Source organism: Pyrus communis, chromosome 15, assembly GCF_963583255.1.
Source record: "Pyrus communis chromosome 15, drPyrComm1.1, whole genome shotgun sequence".
In the NCBI taxonomy this organism is placed as follows: Eukaryota; Viridiplantae; Streptophyta; class Magnoliopsida; order Rosales; family Rosaceae; genus Pyrus; species Pyrus communis.
Window position 1 is genome coordinate 5,758,411 of NC_084817.1, and position 19,242 is coordinate 5,777,652.

The 19,242-nt window shown below is 38.5% G+C and overlaps 3 protein-coding genes across 4 annotated transcripts; 2 read left to right on the forward strand and 1 right to left on the reverse strand.

Annotated features, from left to right (window-relative positions):
• On the forward strand, positions 1-4,134 carry LOC137717623 (putative disease resistance protein RGA3). Of its 2 annotated transcripts, none has more exons than XM_068457042.1 (2): positions 1-3,090; positions 3,387-4,134. In XM_068457042.1, the coding sequence occupies exons 1-2, from the start codon at positions 111-113 to the stop codon at positions 3,395-3,397; spliced, it is 2,991 nt and encodes a 996-aa protein (XP_068313143.1). In that variant the 5' UTR covers positions 1-110; the 3' UTR covers positions 3,398-4,134. The 2 variants fall into 2 exon arrangements, with proteins under 2 accessions (XP_068313143.1, XP_068313142.1); XM_068457041.1 differs by having other exon boundaries at positions 3,435-4,134.
• A 7,599-nt stretch (positions 4,135-11,733) lies between these two features.
• Positions 11,734-14,728, reverse strand: LOC137718303 (protein DCL homolog, chloroplastic-like). Its single transcript, XM_068457822.1, has 3 exons — positions 14,249-14,728; positions 14,054-14,168; positions 11,734-12,021 (listed from the first exon to the last, which is right to left on the reverse strand). Exons 1-3 carry the CDS (start codon positions 14,593-14,595, stop codon positions 11,851-11,853), a joined length of 633 nt encoding a protein of 210 aa, XP_068313923.1. The 5' UTR covers positions 14,596-14,728; the 3' UTR covers positions 11,734-11,850.
• Positions 14,729-17,036: 2,308 nt separating this feature from the next.
• On the forward strand, positions 17,037-19,016 carry LOC137717546 (F-box protein At1g47056-like). The gene has a single exon (XM_068456944.1). The coding sequence runs from the start codon at positions 17,267-17,269 to the stop codon at positions 18,857-18,859; it is 1,593 nt and encodes a 530-aa protein (XP_068313045.1). The 5' UTR covers positions 17,037-17,266; the 3' UTR covers positions 18,860-19,016.
• The last annotated feature ends 226 nt before the right edge of the window (positions 19,017-19,242 follow it).

Here is a 19,242-nt window from a genome sequence, read left to right on the forward strand (position 1 = left end):
TTCTCATCTCAAAATTTGGGCAGAAGAGAAGTGATACCATATACCATACCAATCCTCTTCTTCTCACTTCATATCTCTTGTTTTTCTCTGTTTCCACTGCTAACCGAAACATGGCTGAGGCACTCATTTCCGTGCTTCTCGAACAACTGGCTTCAGTAACTTACCAATACGTTGGAGAAGAGGTGAAGATGGTTTTGAATGCGGAGAAAGATGTTCAAGAATTCGAGGCCAAACTTAAAGTGATTGGTGCTGTGCTTGAGGATGCGGAGCTGAGGCAGGTAAAGGAGGCCAGCGTCAGAAATTGGCTGGAACAGCTGAAAGATGTGTCGTACAAGATGGACAATGTGCTGGATGAGTGGAAGACTGAAATACTGAGACAACAAGTTGAGAAACAAGAAGAGCACGGTGGAAGTACTTCTCGTGTTACTAAGAAGAAGAAGAGGGCGGTATGTTTCTCTATTCCCTCCTCTTGCTTTTGTTTTGGCCAAGTCGGCCAAGTCAGTCGGGTAAATCTTCGTCTTGACATTGCTCATAAGATCAAAAGTCTGAATGAAAATTTAGATGTGATTGCTGAGCAAAGAGAAACATATAAATTTCAATTCACAGAGAGAACGACCACTGAACAACTTGAGCGAGAGAAAACTTCTTCTTTTGTTGATGAATCTATCATATTTGGTAGAGAACAACAAAAGGATGTTTTGGTTAGCAAGTTGTTGACTGAGAGTAGTCAAGAAGAGAGGGGCCTCCTTGTCATCCCCATTGTCGGGATGGGAGGAATGGGGAAGACAACTCTGGCCCAACTGGCTTTTAACGATGAAAATGTTAAAGCTTGGTTTGAGATCAAAATATGGGTTTGTGTTTCAGACCCTTTTGATGAGATCAAAATTGCCAAAGCCATCATTTCTGGTGCCAAAGGTGTCGGCCCAAATTCGGATGAGTTGCAAGATTTCTTTCAATGTATGTCTGAATCCATCAAGGGAAAGAAGTTTCTCCTTATCCTAGACGATGTGTGGACTAAAGAGCAAAGAAAGTGGGAGAAATTGAAGTTGCCATTAGTACAAAGTGGCGCCCATGGCAGTAGAATATTGGTGACCACTAGAAACCAGGTGGTTGCCGATATGGTGGGAGCTCCCACTCACACCATCAATTTGGAGAGGTTGAGCGAACAAAATTGTTTGTCAATATTCAACCGTATGGCATTTTATAATAGGGATAAGGATGGTGTGTTGGAAGCCATTGGTGAAGAAATAGCAAAAAAGTGCAAGGGTTTGCCTCTTGCTGCAAAGACTCTGGGTAGTCTCATGCGTAACAAGAAAACGAGGGAAGAATGGCAAGAAGTTTTGAACAGTAAGATATGGGACTATGAAGAGGTTGAGCAACAAGTTTTCCAACCACTATTACTGAGTTATTTTGATTTGGCACCTGCGGTCCGACGATGCCTTCTATATTGTGTTATCTTTCCAAAAGATCATTTGATCTCTAAAGATTATTTGATTGAGTTGTGGATGTCACAAGATTATCTCTATTTGAAAAAAAACATGGAGAAGAAAATAATTGGCCAAAGGTTTTTCAATAACTTAGCAGTGCGATCTTTCTTCCAAAACTTTGAAGAAGATGTTCTAGGAAATATCTGGAGGTGTAAAATGCATGATATTGTGCACGACTTTCTGCAGTATCTTACTCAAAATGAATGCTTTACAATGGAGGTTAAGGGTGGTAACGATACAATAGAGGCCTTGGGTGACAAGATCCGCCATTTGACCTTAATGCTTGCACCCGAGGGTCCACTCTCATGTGTTTCGTTTTCCAGCTGCGATCTACGTACTCTTGCAACTTTTGATTCAAAATTTAATGCTGTGGACTCAACTTTGATCTCGCAGTTGAAACATATTAGGACATTAAATTTGAGTGGTGGTTGTATTGAAGTGCTTCCGGAAGAGATAGGTGAATTGGTGCATCTGAGGTTCATTGATTTGTCTGACAATGATGGTTTGAAAAAGCTACCGAATGGGGTGTGTAATTTATACAATTTGCAGACGTTGCGCCTTCGCGAGTGTAGGAAACTTGAAAGTCTACCTCGGAGCATGGGAAAGTTGATTAACTTAAAGCATCTTTATGTTGAGGGTTGCGATGAGCTGAAGTACTTGCCGAAAGGGATTGGGAGATTAACAAATCTAAGAATACTAGATCGGTGCCCTGTTGGCGGTGGTAAAGACGACGATGAAGCGTTCAAATTGGGAGATTTGAGAAACTTAGACCAACTTCGTGAACTCGGCATAGATATTGATGGGGATGTGGAAGTTGCTGTGGGTGAGGGTGAGAAAGCATCAACCCTAGGGAACAAACAACAACTCTTAGAATTGAAAATAAGTTTTCAAGATCGGGAAGATGACGAGGGAAGAAGAAGCAGCAGTAGTGCAGAAACACTGAATTTTTTACGACCGCATCCAAATTTGGAATTTTTAAGAATTAAAAGGCATAATGGAAGCACTGCCCCCAATTGGATCATTTCATTAAACAATTTGAGATTTCTCTCTCTCTTTGAATGGAATGAATGTGAAGTTTTACCTCCTTTGGGAAAATTGCCGTCCCTCGAAACACTCTGCCTTTGGGGCATGAAAGGAAAAAAGGTTGGAGTTGAGTTTCTGGGAATAGAAAAGGAAACGTCATCAGCATCATCATGCATTACTCTATTCCCAAAATTGAAAAAACTCGAATTTCTTTACATGGAGGCGTGGGAAGAGTGGAAAGGAGTGGAAGAGTGGAAAGGAGTGGAAGAGTGGAAGGAAGAGGATTCTCATATTACCATAATGCCATGCCTTTCTTCTTTAGATATTACTCGGTGCCCTCAGCTAAAAACACTGCCAGACTTCTTGCGGAAAACACCACTTCAGACACTTGAAATCATTTCCTCTAAGAGTCTTGCACGAGGTTGCCGAGAAGGCAGAGGAAAGGAGTGGCCCAAGATTTCTCACATCCCCAACATCACAATCACGCCTAAATATTCTTATTTTGATTCTGATGATGAGGGCGAAGGCATAGTGGAAGCAGAGGATGATGTTGAGTTGCAGGAGAGGCCTTCCACTTCGGGTAAGTAAGCTCTTTTCTATTTATTTACCAACTCACCCTATTCATTTTACATCAATGCGCTAATTTCAGGGTTGAGCTTTTACTATACTTGCCAAATGACAACATCTCATGTTCCAACTAGATAAGTTATTATGCAACTTTAAACCGGAAATTATACTTGCCAAATGACAAGATCTCATGTTCCAACTAGATAGTTTTATTTTATTTTTAAAATCTCTGGATTTGAGACTATAAGCAACTTTAAACCGGAAATTATATGCAAGAAAGTAACAGTTTATGGTCACAAAATTTTGCAGACCTCCAGTAGTGTGATTTAGCTGCTAGCAGTTAGAGGATGGACGCAGGAGAGGAAGTGAGATGGAAAGGGAGACAAAGCTGCATGCATTACTAGAACCGGTGGTTGGCTGCTGCATTACAGATTTCATCGGAATCGTCTTTTCCTTTACTTTCGGGCAGAATGAAGATCGTCTAGACTCTAGACATAGGCACATTAATTGTGTGTATGTGTGTACAGTATATTGCAAAGATATCATTCACTGGACTTGCGGAGTACAGTGCACATTTTATGTAAATACTAAACAAATTAGTAAAGTTCGGCAGATTGAACAAAAATGCTATCGAGATACAATCGATGATATGCAAACCATACTTGCTGTTAAGTGGGCTCTCGGCATTAACCACAGCAACCGACATGTAGCCCTCTCTAGCACCGGCAAAGAAGACATTTTAACCAGGATCCAAAGCAACCGCATCAATTATAGTAGGGAAAACAATATTTCTGAATAATCTCCCACTTCCTACGCTCCAAACCTAAGAAATTTACATCCAAATCAAAATTACAAAACACATGCAATTTCAAGATTGCATTGCTATTTTGTTTATTGGGGACGAATAAGAATGCAATAGGCAAAAGACGTGTAATAGATATTGAGGGACTTAAAGAGTGTGCTCCGTAAAATCCATTAGCATTTCAGAGCTCAAAAAAAGATCAATTCAAGGAGATAAAAAAAATGATTAGGAAAATTAACCTCCCATAAGTAGATATTCCCCTTGCGGCTGCACATCGAAATTCTCAAAATTCAATTAAAATGCAAGCTTTATCAGTTGAGGCAGTTCATCAAACAGATTGTGTGCATAATAAAGGAGGTCATCTTACCTTGGACCAGGACCTGTACTGGACAGAGCCAGAGGAGGCAGAAGGCTCGCGGAGCTGAGAGGAGGCGAGGAACCGTTTGCTGAAACAAATGAGGCCTTGAGGCGGAGAGGCGCAGAGCTTGTAGTGGAGCTGGTCGGCGCCGGTGCAAAGGTCACAGCAGCCGATGGTTCGTTGGATATTCAACTTGTAGCGGAGTATCGATGGATTGGACTGGTGAATTGGGGTTTCTCACAAGGGTTTTATTGAGCGTTTGGGAATCTCGAATAGAGTAATGAATTAGGGTGCGAATGGTTCGTTTTGGTACGGTTTTGAGTGAAATCGAAATTTTTTGCGGTTTAGTTCGTGCAATTTTAAAGTTAAAATTAAAATGAAACCAAACTGCTTGATCTGATTTGATTTTTTAAGAAGAAGAAATGTACAGTTTAAAATTTAACATATTGATATGCATTTTCATATACAAATTTTAAAAGTTACATTTAACAATAATTCCTGCAAAACATCAAGAAGTTTGATTAGAACAAATGCTAGTACGCACCTAGTGCAACAACAGCAACATGAAAAAGATATTTGTTATGGAAACAATTAGTATAGTGCATGCAGTCGTGATGTTAAAACAAGTTTGTGCAACAAAAGGGTGTCACATACAAGGTGTAACACAAAACAGGTTGAATAACTTTTAATTCATATATGTTTTTGTGTGTGTGTGATGTATAAAATAAGAAAGGTCCTTCAAATTAATGAACGAAAGAGGTCCTTCAAATTAATGAACGAAAGAAAGTGATGAATGATGATATTCTAGTGTGGTTGAGTCCATACTAAATGCATAGACTCTAACAACAACCAGTTAAACATGACATCTACTATAGACATTTAATTAAATGTTAATTAATATTTGTGGTGCGGTTTTCAAAAACTGAAACCGAAACCAAACCGTTTACTACACCTTGATTCGGTTTCAAAATCGAAACCATTTGAAAACCGCAAAATCGTTCGGTGCAGTCTGATTTGTTTCGTGTTTCGATTTCGATTTTCGATTCCAAGTGCCTACTCCTATAACAGATACGTAAAATGTTGGTGGTGCTGCTCTCTGAGAATTTTGCTAGGGTTTTTGAATGGCTCGTAGCCAAGAGAGCAATTTTGCTAGGGTTTTTGAATGGGTTTTTGAATGGCTCGTAGCCAAGAGAGCAATTTTGCTAGGTTTTTGAATGGCTCGTAGCCAGACACAAAAGGTCGGAAAGGTTCTCAAAATGAGGTCGTTGGCAATTGTTTGAATGTTTCTAATTGTTGTCCTCAACTCATGGGAAATTTTTTTTGAAGTCATATAATCTCTTTCTATATCCAACTTAAGTTTTAAATCTGAGTTGTCGTTTTGGCTATATTATAGTTACCATCAAGTATAAGATGAAATTAACAATAAAACTAAAATATATCAATAAACCCACACTTAGTAATCAACTCCTACCATCACGTGATCTTTTATCCTACGTTCATTTTTGCTAAAACCATAAGACGCTCCCACAGAAAAAGACAAGCTTTCTTTGCCTGATGGATGATAATTTTGAAGTTTTAAATCTTCCAACAAAGGTATGAACTCATTTACGCAAGTTTTTTTTTTTTTAATCGTTTGATTTCATATTTTTTAGGGTTTAGGAGTGTATCACCTGTAAGAAGGAACTTTGAATCCTCCAACTGAAATTGTTCAAGTTCAGTACCAGAGTCAGAAGCTCTTTATTCTGCTATAACTTGTGTGGAGTGTACCATCAAACTGGTTGTGCGACGAATGCAACTTCTGAATACATGTTGAACATATCAATAGGAATATGACCTTTTAGGGCATTGGCCTGCACAAACAAACACTCCACCTGATCTTTATTGCCAATCAAGTTTGGAAAAATCAACACCATATGTATATTGTCAACCCGAAGGTAGTTGACTCTAAAGCTAATCCGAAAATAGTCTTTTAATCTATTTGGGCAAACGAATCTTGGTGGCAATTACATATTATCAACCTGGTAAGTTTAAAAGTTTAATGAATTTATTTGATTATTTTATTTTTTGAATTGGTGTAAGGATAAATTTACATATTGAATTGGATTTGTGAGGGTGATTTAGATAATAAATTTGAATTCAAAAAGATATTAATAGTTTAATTAAAAATAATATGAGTTTAGAGAGTAAACTGGATGTAAAAAGAAATTATATGAGTTCAAATAAAATTTTTCGACTCTCAATTATGGATTAATTTTGTATACCTTTCCATTGTTCAAAAATTCATAAATGATATATAAAAAAAACAAAATTGTTAATTGGTGTCCATTGTTGATTGATTCCGACATCTTTCACTGACACTTCTTTAGGTTTTTTGTTTTTAATTCGACCGTCGATTTGAATTTTAGAAATTTAATAAATTTAATCGGCATTTTTTTGTACCGGACGGATCATAATTAAGGGTCTTGGACTGGATGTCATCTTTATTCTCATTCCCGCCTTATTTACAAAAGAGAGAGACCGTTTGCGCGAATCAGTGGGAGTCTTCCAAGTTTCCGTGTTTTTCCCGCTATGCCATGCAAACAAAAGGAGAGGAAAGGAAGAAAAGGGGACACGTGGAGGGCTTCTAGGTCTTCTTCTTTTGAAATGTAGCTTTCTTTTTATTTATTTTTTCTTTCATCTTTATCTTCTTTAGTCTTATTTCTCCTGCTGGGGTACATTCTCCGAGAAATGAAGCTAGAGAGCCAAGGGGAGGACACAACGTGTTGGTGCTATTGCAGGTTGTAGAGTGGGACTCTGCATCGAATTAGATTTTCATGGATTTGTTGGTAGATTTTGTGGTGATAGAGAGTAACTTATTAAGTACAATTGGGTCATTATCTTATCATTTCGTGTAAATGATATAATAAATTAGTGCTAGAGTCAGTATGCGTGACTGACTCTAGCACTGATTTACTATTCTCAAATGAGCGACGTTCAAACTAGTTTTGATGTGTTTGTTGGGGGAGGGGGGGGGGAACTGGTTTTACCATCTTTGTGTGTTGTTCAAAAATTAATGCAAAGTAAAAGCTTAGATCATCTTCAAAGAAGATGTCAAATTTTAAACCTAAAATTTAAATTTAAAAGCTTACATGGCACTTTGGCATCTTTTAAATTTGATGTGTTTGTTGGGGGAGGGGGGGGGAACTGGTTTTACCATCTTTGTGTGTTGTTCAAAAATTAATGTAAAGTAAAAGCTTAGATCATCTTCAAAGAAGATGTCAAATTTTAAACCTAAAATTTAAATTTAAAAGCTTACATGGCACTTTGGCATCTTTTAAACTTTTGCTCTATAACCGATATGTAGCGGAGTATCGATGGATTGGACTGGTGAATTGGGGTTTCTCACAAGGGTTTTATTGAGCGTTTGGGAATCTCGAATAGAGTAACGAATTAGGGTGCGAATGGTTCGTTTCGGTACAGTTTTGAGTGAAATCGAAATTTTTTGCGGTTTAGTTTGGTGCAATTTTAAAATTAAAATTAAACTGAAACCAAACTGCTTGATCTGATTTGATTTTTAAAGAAGAAGAAATGTACAGTTTAAAATTTAACATATTGATATGCATTTTCATATACAAATTTTAAAAGTTACATTTAACAATAATTCCTGCAAAACATCAAGAAGTTTGATTAGAACAAATGCTAGTACGCACCTAGTGCAACAACAGCAACATGAAAAAGACATTTGTTATGGAAACAATTAGTATGGTGCATGCAGTCGTGATGTTAAAACAAGTTTGTGCAACAAAAGGGTGTCACATACAAGGTGTAACACAAAACAAGTTGAATAACTTTTAATTCATATATGTTTTTGTGTGTGTGTGATGTATAAAATAAGAAAGGTCCTTCAAATTAATGAACGAAAGAAAGTGATGAATGATGATATTCTAGTGTGGTTGAGTCCATACTAAATGTATAGACTCTAACAACAACCAGTTAAACATGACATCTAATATAGACATTTAATTAAATGTTAATTAATATTTGTGGTGCGGTTTTCAAAAACCGAAATCGAAACCGAAACCAAACTGTTTACTACACCTCGATTCGGTTTCAAAATCGAAACCATTTGAAAACCGCAAAATCGTTTGGTATGGTCTGATTTGTTTCGTGTTTCGGTTTCGATTATCGGTTCCAAGTGCCTATTCCTATAAAAGATACATAAAATGTTGGTGGTGCTGCTCTCTGAGAATTTTGCTAGGGTTTTTGAATGGCTCGTAGCCAAGAGAGCAATTTTTGCTAGGGTTTTTGAATGGCTCGTAGCCAGACACAAAAGGTCGGAAAGGTTCTCAAAATGAGGTCGTTGGCAATTGTTTGAATGTTTCTAATTGTTGTCCCAACTTATAGGAAATTTTATTTGAACTCATATAACCTCTTTCTACATTCAACTTAAGTTTTAAATCTGAGTTGTCATTCTTGCTATATTATAGTTACCATCAAGTATAAGATGAAATTAACAATAAAACTAAAATACATCAATAAACCCATACTTAGTAATCAACTCCTACCATCACTAGTAATCAACTCCTACCATCACGCGATCATTTATCCTACGTTCATTTTTGCTAAAACCTTAAGACGCTCCCACAGAGAAAGACAAGCTTTTTTTGCCTGATGGATGGTGATTTTGAAGTTTTAAATCTTCCAATTAAGGTATGAACTCATTTACGCAATTTTTTTTTTTTTGTTCGTTTGATTTCATATTTTTTAGGGTTTAGGAGTGTATCACCTGTAAAAAAGAACTTTGAATCCTCCAACTGAAATTGTTCAAGTCCAGTACCAAAGTTAGAAGCTCTTTATTCTGCTATAACTTGTGTGGAGAGTACCATCAAACTGGTTGTGCGACGAATGCAACTTCTGAATACACGTTGAAGACATCAATAGGAATATGACCTTTTAGGGCATTAACCTGCACAAACAAACACTCCACCTGATCTTTATTGCCAATCAAGTTTGGAAAAATCAACACCATATGTATATTGTCAACCCGAAGGTAGTTGAATCTAAAGCTAATCCGAAAATAGTCTTTTAATCCATTTGGGCAAATGAATCTTGGTGGCAATTACATATTATCAACCTGGTAAGTTTAAAAGTTTAATGAATTTATTTGATTATTTTATTTTTTGAATGGATGTAAAGATAAATTTACATATTGAATTGGATTTGTGAGGATGATTTAGATAATAAATTTGGGTTCAAAAAAATATTAATAGTTTAATTAAAAATAATATGAGTTTAGGAAGTAAACTGGGTGTAAAAAGAGATTATATGAGTTCAAATAAAATTTTCCAACTCTCAATTATGGATTAATTTTGTATACCTTTCCATTGTTCAAAAATTCATATATGAAATATAAAAAAACAAAATTGTTAATTGGTGTCCATTGTTGATTGATTCCGACATCTTTCACTGACACCTCTTAAGGTTTTTTGTTTTTAATTCGACCATCGATTTGAATTTTAGAAATTTAATCGGCATTTTTTTGTACCGGACGGATCATAATTAAGGGTCTTGCACTGGTCTTTATTCTCATTCCCGCCTTATTTACAAAAGAGAGAGACAGTTTGCGCGAATCAGTGGGAGAGGGCTTTTATTTATTTTTTCTTTCATCGTTATCTTCTTTAGTCTTATTTCTCCTGCCTGGGGTACATTCTCCGAGAAATGAAGCTAGAGAGCCAAAGGGAGGTCAAATGAGCGATGTTCAAACTAGTTTTGATGTGTTTTTTATTTTGTTTTTTTTGGGGGGGGGTGTTGGGAACTGGTTTTACCATTGAAAGAATTTAAGCTAGGATTGTAAACATAGATTGTATAAACTCAACTCAATTAATTATGAGTGAGGTATGGACTTCATTATATAGAGATTACAAGATGTGGTTGGTTACATATCATCTGATTACATTTGAAATTCAAAACTAAGTTACACATGAGTTTTAGATAAGGAAGAAGTGTGATTCCTTGCTATCTGTTGAAGAGGTTGAAGAGTATCCAACTTGTGTGGCTGACTTGGAGAGACGTTTACCATGCATTTCGGACGTGGAGAGATATCTTGAATAGTTGGTTTATCAACCATCTTTGTGTGTTGTTCAAAAATTAATGCAAAGTAAAAGCTTAGATCATCTTTAAAGAAAATGACAAATTTTAAACCTAAAATTTAAATTTAAAAGCTTACATGTCACTTTGTCATCTTTTAAACTTTTGCTTTATAACCGATATGTTAAATTTTAAACATAAAATAATAATTCCTATGTACTTTCTTTGCATTGGAAATGAAAAGAAACAAAAGGATAATGCTTTAAACCAATAAAAAATTAATAAAAAGCATTTAATAATTAATTAAAAAATCTGAAGGTGCTGTCAAATTTGGCAGCAAAAGAGGAGAGATGTTAATCTATGTCATGCCACATCAGATTTGGCTTCTCGATTGGAAAACATTAATGCTATCTTTTGTTACCGTTATTGCTGATCTGGACAATTTGATATCTCCTTTGGAGATACTCTTATCGGTGGGGAAAGCATTTTTTCTGAGCATAATTTACCACCAGAAATATGATGTTCGTCTTCAACGTCAACCACATTCCAGCAGGCATTTCACGTTTTTGACAGCGCAGATAATCTTGGGTGCTCCGGAGTACTCAAGAAAGTCCCCCGGAGCCTAGACAACGTCCATCCGTGAGAGCTCGACTCATTTGACTCACAATACCAGTCTCAACTACTCGATTTCTACTCGTTGGTAAAAAGTATGGGACCACGTTGGCAAATAACTTCAAATTATCAGACTTCTAAGCTGTCAGAATATACAAAATTTCCATATCTTCACTCATGTTACTACCTAAATTGATCAAGACCAGGTCCTATTGGATGGACCATCCATTGCCGGCCGATTAAACACGATAGAAACTAGACTACGGGTGCTTGACTATGCCATCCGTAGGGAAGCTCTCACCCAACCCACTACATGAGAAATTTGAGGTCAGCCTACCTTACCGAAGTTTTTCTCTTGTTAATCACAGCCAAACAACGACACACGTACCTATCATCATCATTTGTCACAATGCAATGTTATTATCTCCATCGAAGGTCAGCCAAAAAGCTACAAGATCAATGATCACCACATCGGACATCTTCCGACTGATGGACTCTATTGGCACAAATCCTGAACGCCGGACATAAGGACTCACATATTTTCCTCCATCTAAATTCTCTAATTAAGCTAAAACGATTGACAAAGCTTCTAATCAATGAGAGAGAGCCAGGTTGTTATCTAATGAGCTTTGCGGACTTCTAGGTGCGAAGCTAAGTAATTCAACAATCCTAGTAAAAGCAGGTCCTAGGAAAGACAGAAAAAACCAAAAGTCATATAAAAATTTAAAAAAACATGTTAAAAGCAGGTCCTAGGAGAGCCATGTTGTTATCTAATGAGCTTTGAGGACTTCTAGGTTATATGTGGGTCACTGAAGATCTGAATAAGAAAGACATTCCCCTTCCAAGGTATAATTTGAATACCATTTCATACGCATCTGTAATTATGAAAGCAAAATTAAACCCCAATACAAACGTTAGGAAGGAGTAACGCACATTTAGCCACTACCACGTTTAAAATGTTCCCGAATGAATCTATCTGCATGGGATGGGTACTTATCTCGGATATATGCTCGAAGACACTTCTGGTAGGAGAAGTATATCCATACACCATCAGTTCTGATGACAAATAGGCACCTTGAGTGTTTAAATTGGGGATGCCGATCAACCTACAGCAACACAAGTTACAAAGAAAGTGGTTAGTTTGCATAGACAAACACAAGAATCCACATCAAACAAAATAAAGGTTGATCATATATAGAAAGGAGGACTGGTTCAGAAATCAATAAGAACTTGAAATTCAATCAATAAATAGTTTACAAATACAATGTCAACAAATAGTCAGTTTAAGTTCTATTCAAGTAAAGATCAGACTGAAGAAGAGAAGTTTTGAGAAAGAGACAGAGACAGAAAATTTCACGTCACAGAAACAATAATAGAAAGATCTTTATTTACGGTTACATATTACACTCGTAACTGGTTTCTGAACCAACGTGCTAAGGAAAAAGTAGCCAAAGAAAAAGTAGAAAAAAATTAGACCAAAACTTTAATAGTTTACACATTCAGCTTCCGCTATCATTGAATTGTACTGAAAAGGTACGAAATAAATAATCTGTAGAAAATAATCTAGGAAAAACAAGCCCCAATAGTTAAGGATAAGTTATGAACACGCAGATCTAAAGTTCCAAACATGCACTAAAAAAGGTTAAAGTGGGAAGAAAAAAGCCAAGGCCTGTAGCTCATTAAGCTAGAGCACCTGTGACTGGCCCCCCATTGAACTTCATCTTACACAGAGGGGACAAAAATAAATTTCAGGCTAGATAAATGCTTTTCTATTCACATAATCATTAAGAGATGCCACAAACTTCTAGTTGTGTATGTTTGTGCAGCGATATTTCAATGGTTTCTTCTCTTACTCGGTTGCAATACAGTTAACATCTTGCATTCATCCAAGGTTTCCTATTACATAGGTTGGTGACACCAATTTCTTGTTAAATCTTTTGGTTGTGACAAAAATTGGAATGACCCATCAGCAATAGCATATTAAAAATAGTAAAAGACAGGAACTGTTTTGGAGAGCAATCCTTAAAGCTACATGAGCAACAACATCAAAGAATAGCTTTTGCTCAAAAATAAGTGTCCTGATGTTTGTTAAGACATTAGCGTTTTAGTTCAAGGAGTTAAGGATACTCGAATAATGTTGAGTTCACTGGACATTTTCCACAAGGGTGCTTCTATTTGGACTGACATTTTTACTCTTTATACTCGCCTTCCTAAAGTTTCTTTAACTTTCTCATATTATTCATCAATATTTTCAATTTCTTTCTTTTAAACTTAAAAATAGATACCTGTAAAGGCAAGTGCCAAGGTTCTCGGGGAAGAAGAGAAGAAGGAACTGGACAGGGAAGGGAGGAGGTAACAGGGAGAGAAGGGCATGTAAAGATAAGGAATTGAACCAACAAGGGTAATAGAATTGGTACATAATGTTTTTAACCAGCGATGACTAAGAGATTGATGCAAATAGGATGAACATTTAGGCCTCCTTATACTTCAGAACAACCATGACATTTAATTACCCGCTGCATTCCTTTCGAACATGTTCAAGTTTTAGTCTTCAACACTTAATACATTCACCACAAATCTAATTCACAAACTCTAAACTCCTCTTTCTATGATTTCAGCCTTTGAAACCATTTTTCCACTAACCCAAACCGCTCATGAAAACATCAACAGGCTTGTTTCTCTATACAACATAAACTATCATACTTAAAGAAGGCACACATTGTGCATTCACACCAACGGTGATTTGTGACACACAACAGTGCGTCTTCCAAACCATCCTTCACACTTCAACAAACAACTTGGTAGATACTACAAATTTAAAATAGACCTTCCTAGTCAATCATTCGATGACAACCATTTCTAGTTAAATTTTTCAGCCCACACAAAATTTGATCGGTGCATGAGTATCAACACTATATATAACTAATTAGGGGCTCAATTCCAAAAGAACGAATGCACCGATGCTCCAAAAACCGTCATTTGCACCATAGCAAACATATTGGCAATGACTAATGAGTTACTTACCCTCAATATTTTATAAATTTGACTACAATATAAACCTAAATTCTTCACAAGAAATTCAATTAATAGATAACATAGGGCAATCTCCGACGGTAAATGGTGGAGGAAAAAAGTTACCATGATAGAATCAATTGCGCAGCCAATTTTATCCTCTGAGTGTGGATGATGAGCAAGAAGCCTTTCCACCACAACCTTTTCATCTTCCTCCGTCAGCCGCTCACCATCCATGTACCTGCAAACCACCAAAACCAGTTCACAAAGTAAAACGACGGGGCTCAACGTCGTTGCGAGCTAAGCTCACAGTAAGCATACCTATCAGAGTGCAGAATCTCCTTGGCCAGCAAAACGACGGGCTCGATGTCGTTTAAAATCTCCCGTTCCTTATCCTTCCACTTGCAGTAGTCGGGGTCGTCCCAGCGAGGGTACTTCGGCGGCTCCTTCACGCTCAGCACTTCTCTCAGCGCGGAACTGTCCGCCGAGGACGATAGACTATCCGGCCGAGTCGACTCGCTCGCCACGCTGCACCACGCCCTGCCGCTCGGGACCGCAAGCCCGAGGCCCAGGCGTCGGTGGTGGACTCGCGCGCAGAGGAACGAAAATGTTCGCAGCAGCGCCGGATTCAGAGTCGCCATTCGCGTCGTCGTCGTCGTCGTCGTCATCTCATTGTTTGAGTGGCACCAGTGTATCGTGGATCATGGTAGTGACTGTACTAGACTCGTCTGAGTCGGTGGTGATGATGACTCAGTGAGTCGTGACTGATGCGGTGGACTTTGTGGGAATTCTGATATTTGTTTAGGTTTTTCTGGAAAATAAGAAAAATTACAGGCCCAGTATTAGGCCCGATTTGTGATGGAGATAAGTAGTGGGCCCGATGGATGTGTTATCTGATGCCTGATGGGTCCACCACGTGTTTTGCTTTGTTTTTGTTTTCTGTTGTCTGAGGGTCCAACGAATTGAAAATACATGGCCCACACTGCTGGATGTGACTATCGTTCAAAGTTTTGAAACTTCGAACTTTACAGATAAGGACGGAGATTTTGAAATCGGAACGTGAGTGGAAAGTATGAATCTCACGTAGTTAAGGAGTTTTGTACGTATTCGTAAGAAGTTTGGATACTCTTTATTTTATTAATGGTTGCATGGTATAGTTTTAATTTTTATCATGGTATGAAAGTAGCTTTTTTAGTAACATAGGGGGTTGAAACCCTAAAAACTAGCTCAAAGCGTTACCACGTTAATTTTAGTCTTAGGGACTCTCATCATGTTATTAAATAATTGAGTTCCAATCCAATCAGGAGGATTCCTAAAATAATAGTACCCGAGATCTATATTATAGCTTAAATTGACAGGGTCATCTGCCACCATGTTCTTCGTCCGTTAAACATACACTAACTCGCACTCGGCTATGCATGTTAAAACAGCTTAGTTTATGTGTTTGAGCTAACAACTAGCATGCTCTTACTCAGGTCACAAAATACGTATATGATATTTAAATAATTTAAAACCCGGTCTCTTTATCAATTAAGTTCGTAGCTCACTTAATTTCGAAAGAGTAGTTACATGTAATTAATTCAATCATCATCTCGACATTTTGATATTACACTAAATATATACATTCACATGAATAATATTTAACTATCATCGATAATTATAGTAAATACATGCATGTATTTTAGTTAATATCTCCACATTTTGATATAATTTCAAAAGTACGATATTCATGTGTTGTATACTAATCGTCACACGTGTTCCCACAACCTCCAAGTGATGTAAGAGTGGTGCAATTTAAATGGTCGTATACGGAAGAGGCTTATCAAAGAGAAAAGTACATGAAGAGCCCATCAAATAATAAGTTAAGATTTTTAATACAAAATTCGTATTATTAGATAAAATGGAGGTGATGATTATGACATATGAACAAAACCGCTACTAGAATATTAGGCTGTATTTTATGTGACAATCATTAATGGATAATGGTGGACAAATATTTGTTAAACATTAATTTTGCAGAGTAGTTGTACCATCATAATCGCAAAAAAATTATTCATATGACGTATAATGCGTATCGTCTAGACAATCAAACTAAAGAAAAAAATTATGAATTATGTATGTAATGCACCTAACGTGTGACTAGTATCTCGCATTATAGAAATGTATATCTAAGTTGAACCAGTTGATTTGTTTCACGTTCTTACCTCCAAATTTTAGTTATCCTTATTCATATAGATTAAAATATCTCAATCATATTATGGAATACGGAACGTTCTAAAAAATAATTTGTTAAAGTTTTGATATTACACATTTTATGAGTTTTAATTCTCCTTCCTCAATAAATAATAGAGTCGAATTTATTTTTAATTTTTTTAGTAAAGGTGATATTCTACATTTAAATTCCCATTATGAGGATGGAATAGGGTTCAAACTCGAAAATCAGAAACTTAAAGAAAAAAATTCTACATTTAATCACAAAAATTCACAATTTTCTCATTATTCGCAGCAATTGGTTGAGATTGAGAATTGCTCGGATCCTTTGAAAATCGAAAAACTCACTTATCCCACTCTGAAGCCCCAAAATTTTCGAAATGCAAAGTTTCAATCTTTGTCAAAATTCAAAGACCCCCTTGGTAGGACACCAAAACCAAAATAACTATTAACAGGTGAAATGGATAACTTATTAGTTTAACGGGTTGAGTTTGATTGGCCCATTAATTTAACAAATTGAATTTAAGTAATCTAGAACTTAACTAATCGGGTCAAACTCGACCCAAACTCAATAAAACGGAACTGTTTACAAATCTAGCTGTAACAAACGTGAGCATGGTCAAAGACTCATATTAGGTGTCAATTTTTTATTTTTGGAACTTTTGGTGTAAATTGCATCGTAGTTGCTATTTTTGATTTAACACCCACAGACGACGACGCACCTGAATTGTCGCTATCCACACTCCTAACTTCAAATTTAGTTTTGGTTTTACTAGTCGCCCAAATCTTTAATCAAACCAATTAACAGGTTTAAACTTAAATTCGAATCAAGATCGCGGGCCCCACAAGCCAACGAGCAAAATAAGGAAAGAGTGCACACAATAATCACATGAAAGCGCCCGCTTTTGATTTTTCCTCCGGAGAGGAGGTTAATTACTATTATACCATTACCCAAACACTGAGAACAGTTTCCAGAAGAAGCCAAGTGCAATCGGATTTCAAGTCCGCCCTCCCATACATTTCCACAGAGGGGTTGTTGCGAGAAAAACCGCTCCTCTACGACGCTGTCTACGGTTAACCGTGCTGACGTGGCAGAGCTCAGCTGTTGATTTCCGGGTGGTTTAGTTGATGGGCCAGTCAGCTTCGGCGGCCGCCAATTCAAGCCGCCGTGAGAGCAACAACCGCATCCATCGATCCAAGTCCAAAGCAACGGCCGCGATCTCCCCGATGCTGCAGGCCGAGGAGGAAGGCTCTGAGATCGTCGACTGCGCCGATTTCATCTCCGATCTTCCCGACGAGTGCTTGGCCTGCATATTCCAGTCCCTCGGCTCCGGCGATCGGAAGCGCTGCTCGCTGGTCTGCCGACGGTGGCTGAGGATCGAGGGACAGAGCCGGCACCGTCTCTCCCTCTCTGCCCAATCGGATCTCCTCCCTATCATTCCTTCCCTGTTCTCCCGCTTCGACGCCGTCACCAAACTCGCCCTCAAATGCGACCGTAGAGCCGTGAGCGTCGGCGACGAGGCGCTCATCCTCATTTCTCTGCGATGCCGCAACCTCACGCGCCTAAAGCTCCGCGCGTGCCGCCAGTTAACCGACGCCGGGATGATGTCGTTCGCCAAAAACTGCAAAGGGTTGAAGAAGCTGTCGTGCGGGTCGTGCACGTTCGGAGCCAAAGGAATGAACGCGGTGCTCGATAATTGCTCAGCTCTGGAAGAGTTATCGGTTAAGCGGCTTCGCGGCATCACCGACGGATCCGCAGCGGAGCCGATCGGTCCCGGCGTGGCAGCCGCGTCGCTCAAAACGATTTGCCTCAAAGAGCTCTACAATGGACAGTGCTTTGGTCCTCTGATAATCGGCGCAAAGAAACTGAGGACTCTGAAGCTCTTCAGGTGCTCCGGCGATTGGGACAAGCTCCTCCAAGTGATAGCTGAGCGAGTGACCTCCATGGTTGAGATCCATCTCGAAAAGCTTCAGGTTAGCGATGTAGGCCTCACTGCCATCTCCAATTGCTTGGATCTGGAGATTCTGCACCTGGTCAAGACCCCCGAGTGCACCAATGTAGGATTGGTCTCCGTCGCCGAACGCTGCAAGCTGCTAAGGAAGCTTCACATTGACGGATGGAAGGCTAATCGAGTAGGCGACGAGGGTTTGGTCTCGGTAGCAAAGAATTGCGCAAACCTTCAGGAATTGGTGCTCATTGGTGTTAATCCAACAAAAGTGAGCTTGGAGGCATTAGCTTCGAATTGCCCCAATCTCGAAAGATTGGCATTGTGCGGAAGCGATACCGTGGGCGATGTCGAGATTTCGTGCATTGCTGTGAAATGCGTGGCGTTGAAGAAGCTCTGCATTAAGGGCTGTCCCGTCTCGGACATCGGCCTCGAAGCGTTGGCCGGTGGTTGCCCTAACATGGTGAAAGTGAAGCTCAAGAAATGCAGAGGAGTAACAGCAGAGGGAGCTGATTGGTTGAGGGCGAGCAGGCCTTTATTGGCCGTGAATTTAGATACAGGTGAAACAATCCCAGAGGCCGCCATTGATACCTCCGTTGTGGCCCACGATAATTCTGTCGAGTTCCCGCCGTTGGCCATCCAACCGGCGTTTCCGGACATTGCCTCAAGCAGTGCTGGGCGGCCGACCTTTAAGTCAAGGTTAGGGCTTTTGACGGGGAGGGGTTTTGTGGCTTGCACTCTGAGAAGGTGGGCGTCGAATCGGAATCATAGTTAGTGTTATTGAAATTGAACCATACAGCAAAACCTCCCCTTGTTCATTGTTCACTTTTTGGCTGCATTATTTGGATTCTGACCTTTTTTTATGTACTTAATTTGATGTTTGTGTGCTGTTTATTGCCTTTTCTCAATCGAATTTTCATACTTTTTTTTAATTTGCTTTTATATTCCCATTTGATTTGTGTATAAGGTTTTGGTCTTTGTTGGGTAATATTTGGGTACTAGCGATGCCGGGAGGGAAAATCGAACTTAGGACCTTGGGTGTAACGAGTGAGCGATCTCTTGATTAACTATAGCTGGTCAGTTTGATCTTTTCTCCGTTTGTGACTAGCAGGCAAAACCCGGTTACAAGCAGTGACGAATTCAGGATTCGAACATTAG

What these genes read in the sequence shown, in the direction of transcription:
- LOC137718303 (XM_068457822.1), bottom strand. Translation starts at nt 14,595, where the DNA reads ATGACGACGACGACGACGACGACGCGAATGGCGACTCTGAATCCGGCG. An exon ending in GAGATTCTGCACTCTGATAG is followed by an intron (nt 14,169 to 14,248) that starts GTATGCTTACTG and finishes GGTGGTTTGCAG; the next exon opens with GTACATGGATGGTGAGCGGC. An exon ending in GCGCAATTGATTCTATCATG is followed by an intron (nt 12,022 to 14,053) that starts GTAACTTTTTTC and finishes GTGTTGCTGTAG; the next exon opens with GTTGATCGGCATCCCCAATT.
- LOC137717623 (XM_068457041.1), top strand. Translation starts at nt 111, where the DNA reads ATGGCTGAGGCACTCATTTCCGTGCTTCTCGAACAACTGGCTTCAGTA. An exon ending in GGAGAGGCCTTCCACTTCGG is followed by an intron (nt 3,091 to 3,434) that starts GTAAGTAAGCTC and finishes GGATGGACGCAG; the next exon opens with GAGAGGAAGTGAGATGGAAA.
- LOC137717546 (XM_068456944.1), top strand. Translation starts at nt 17,267, where the DNA reads ATGGGCCAGTCAGCTTCGGCGGCCGCCAATTCAAGCCGCCGTGAGAGC.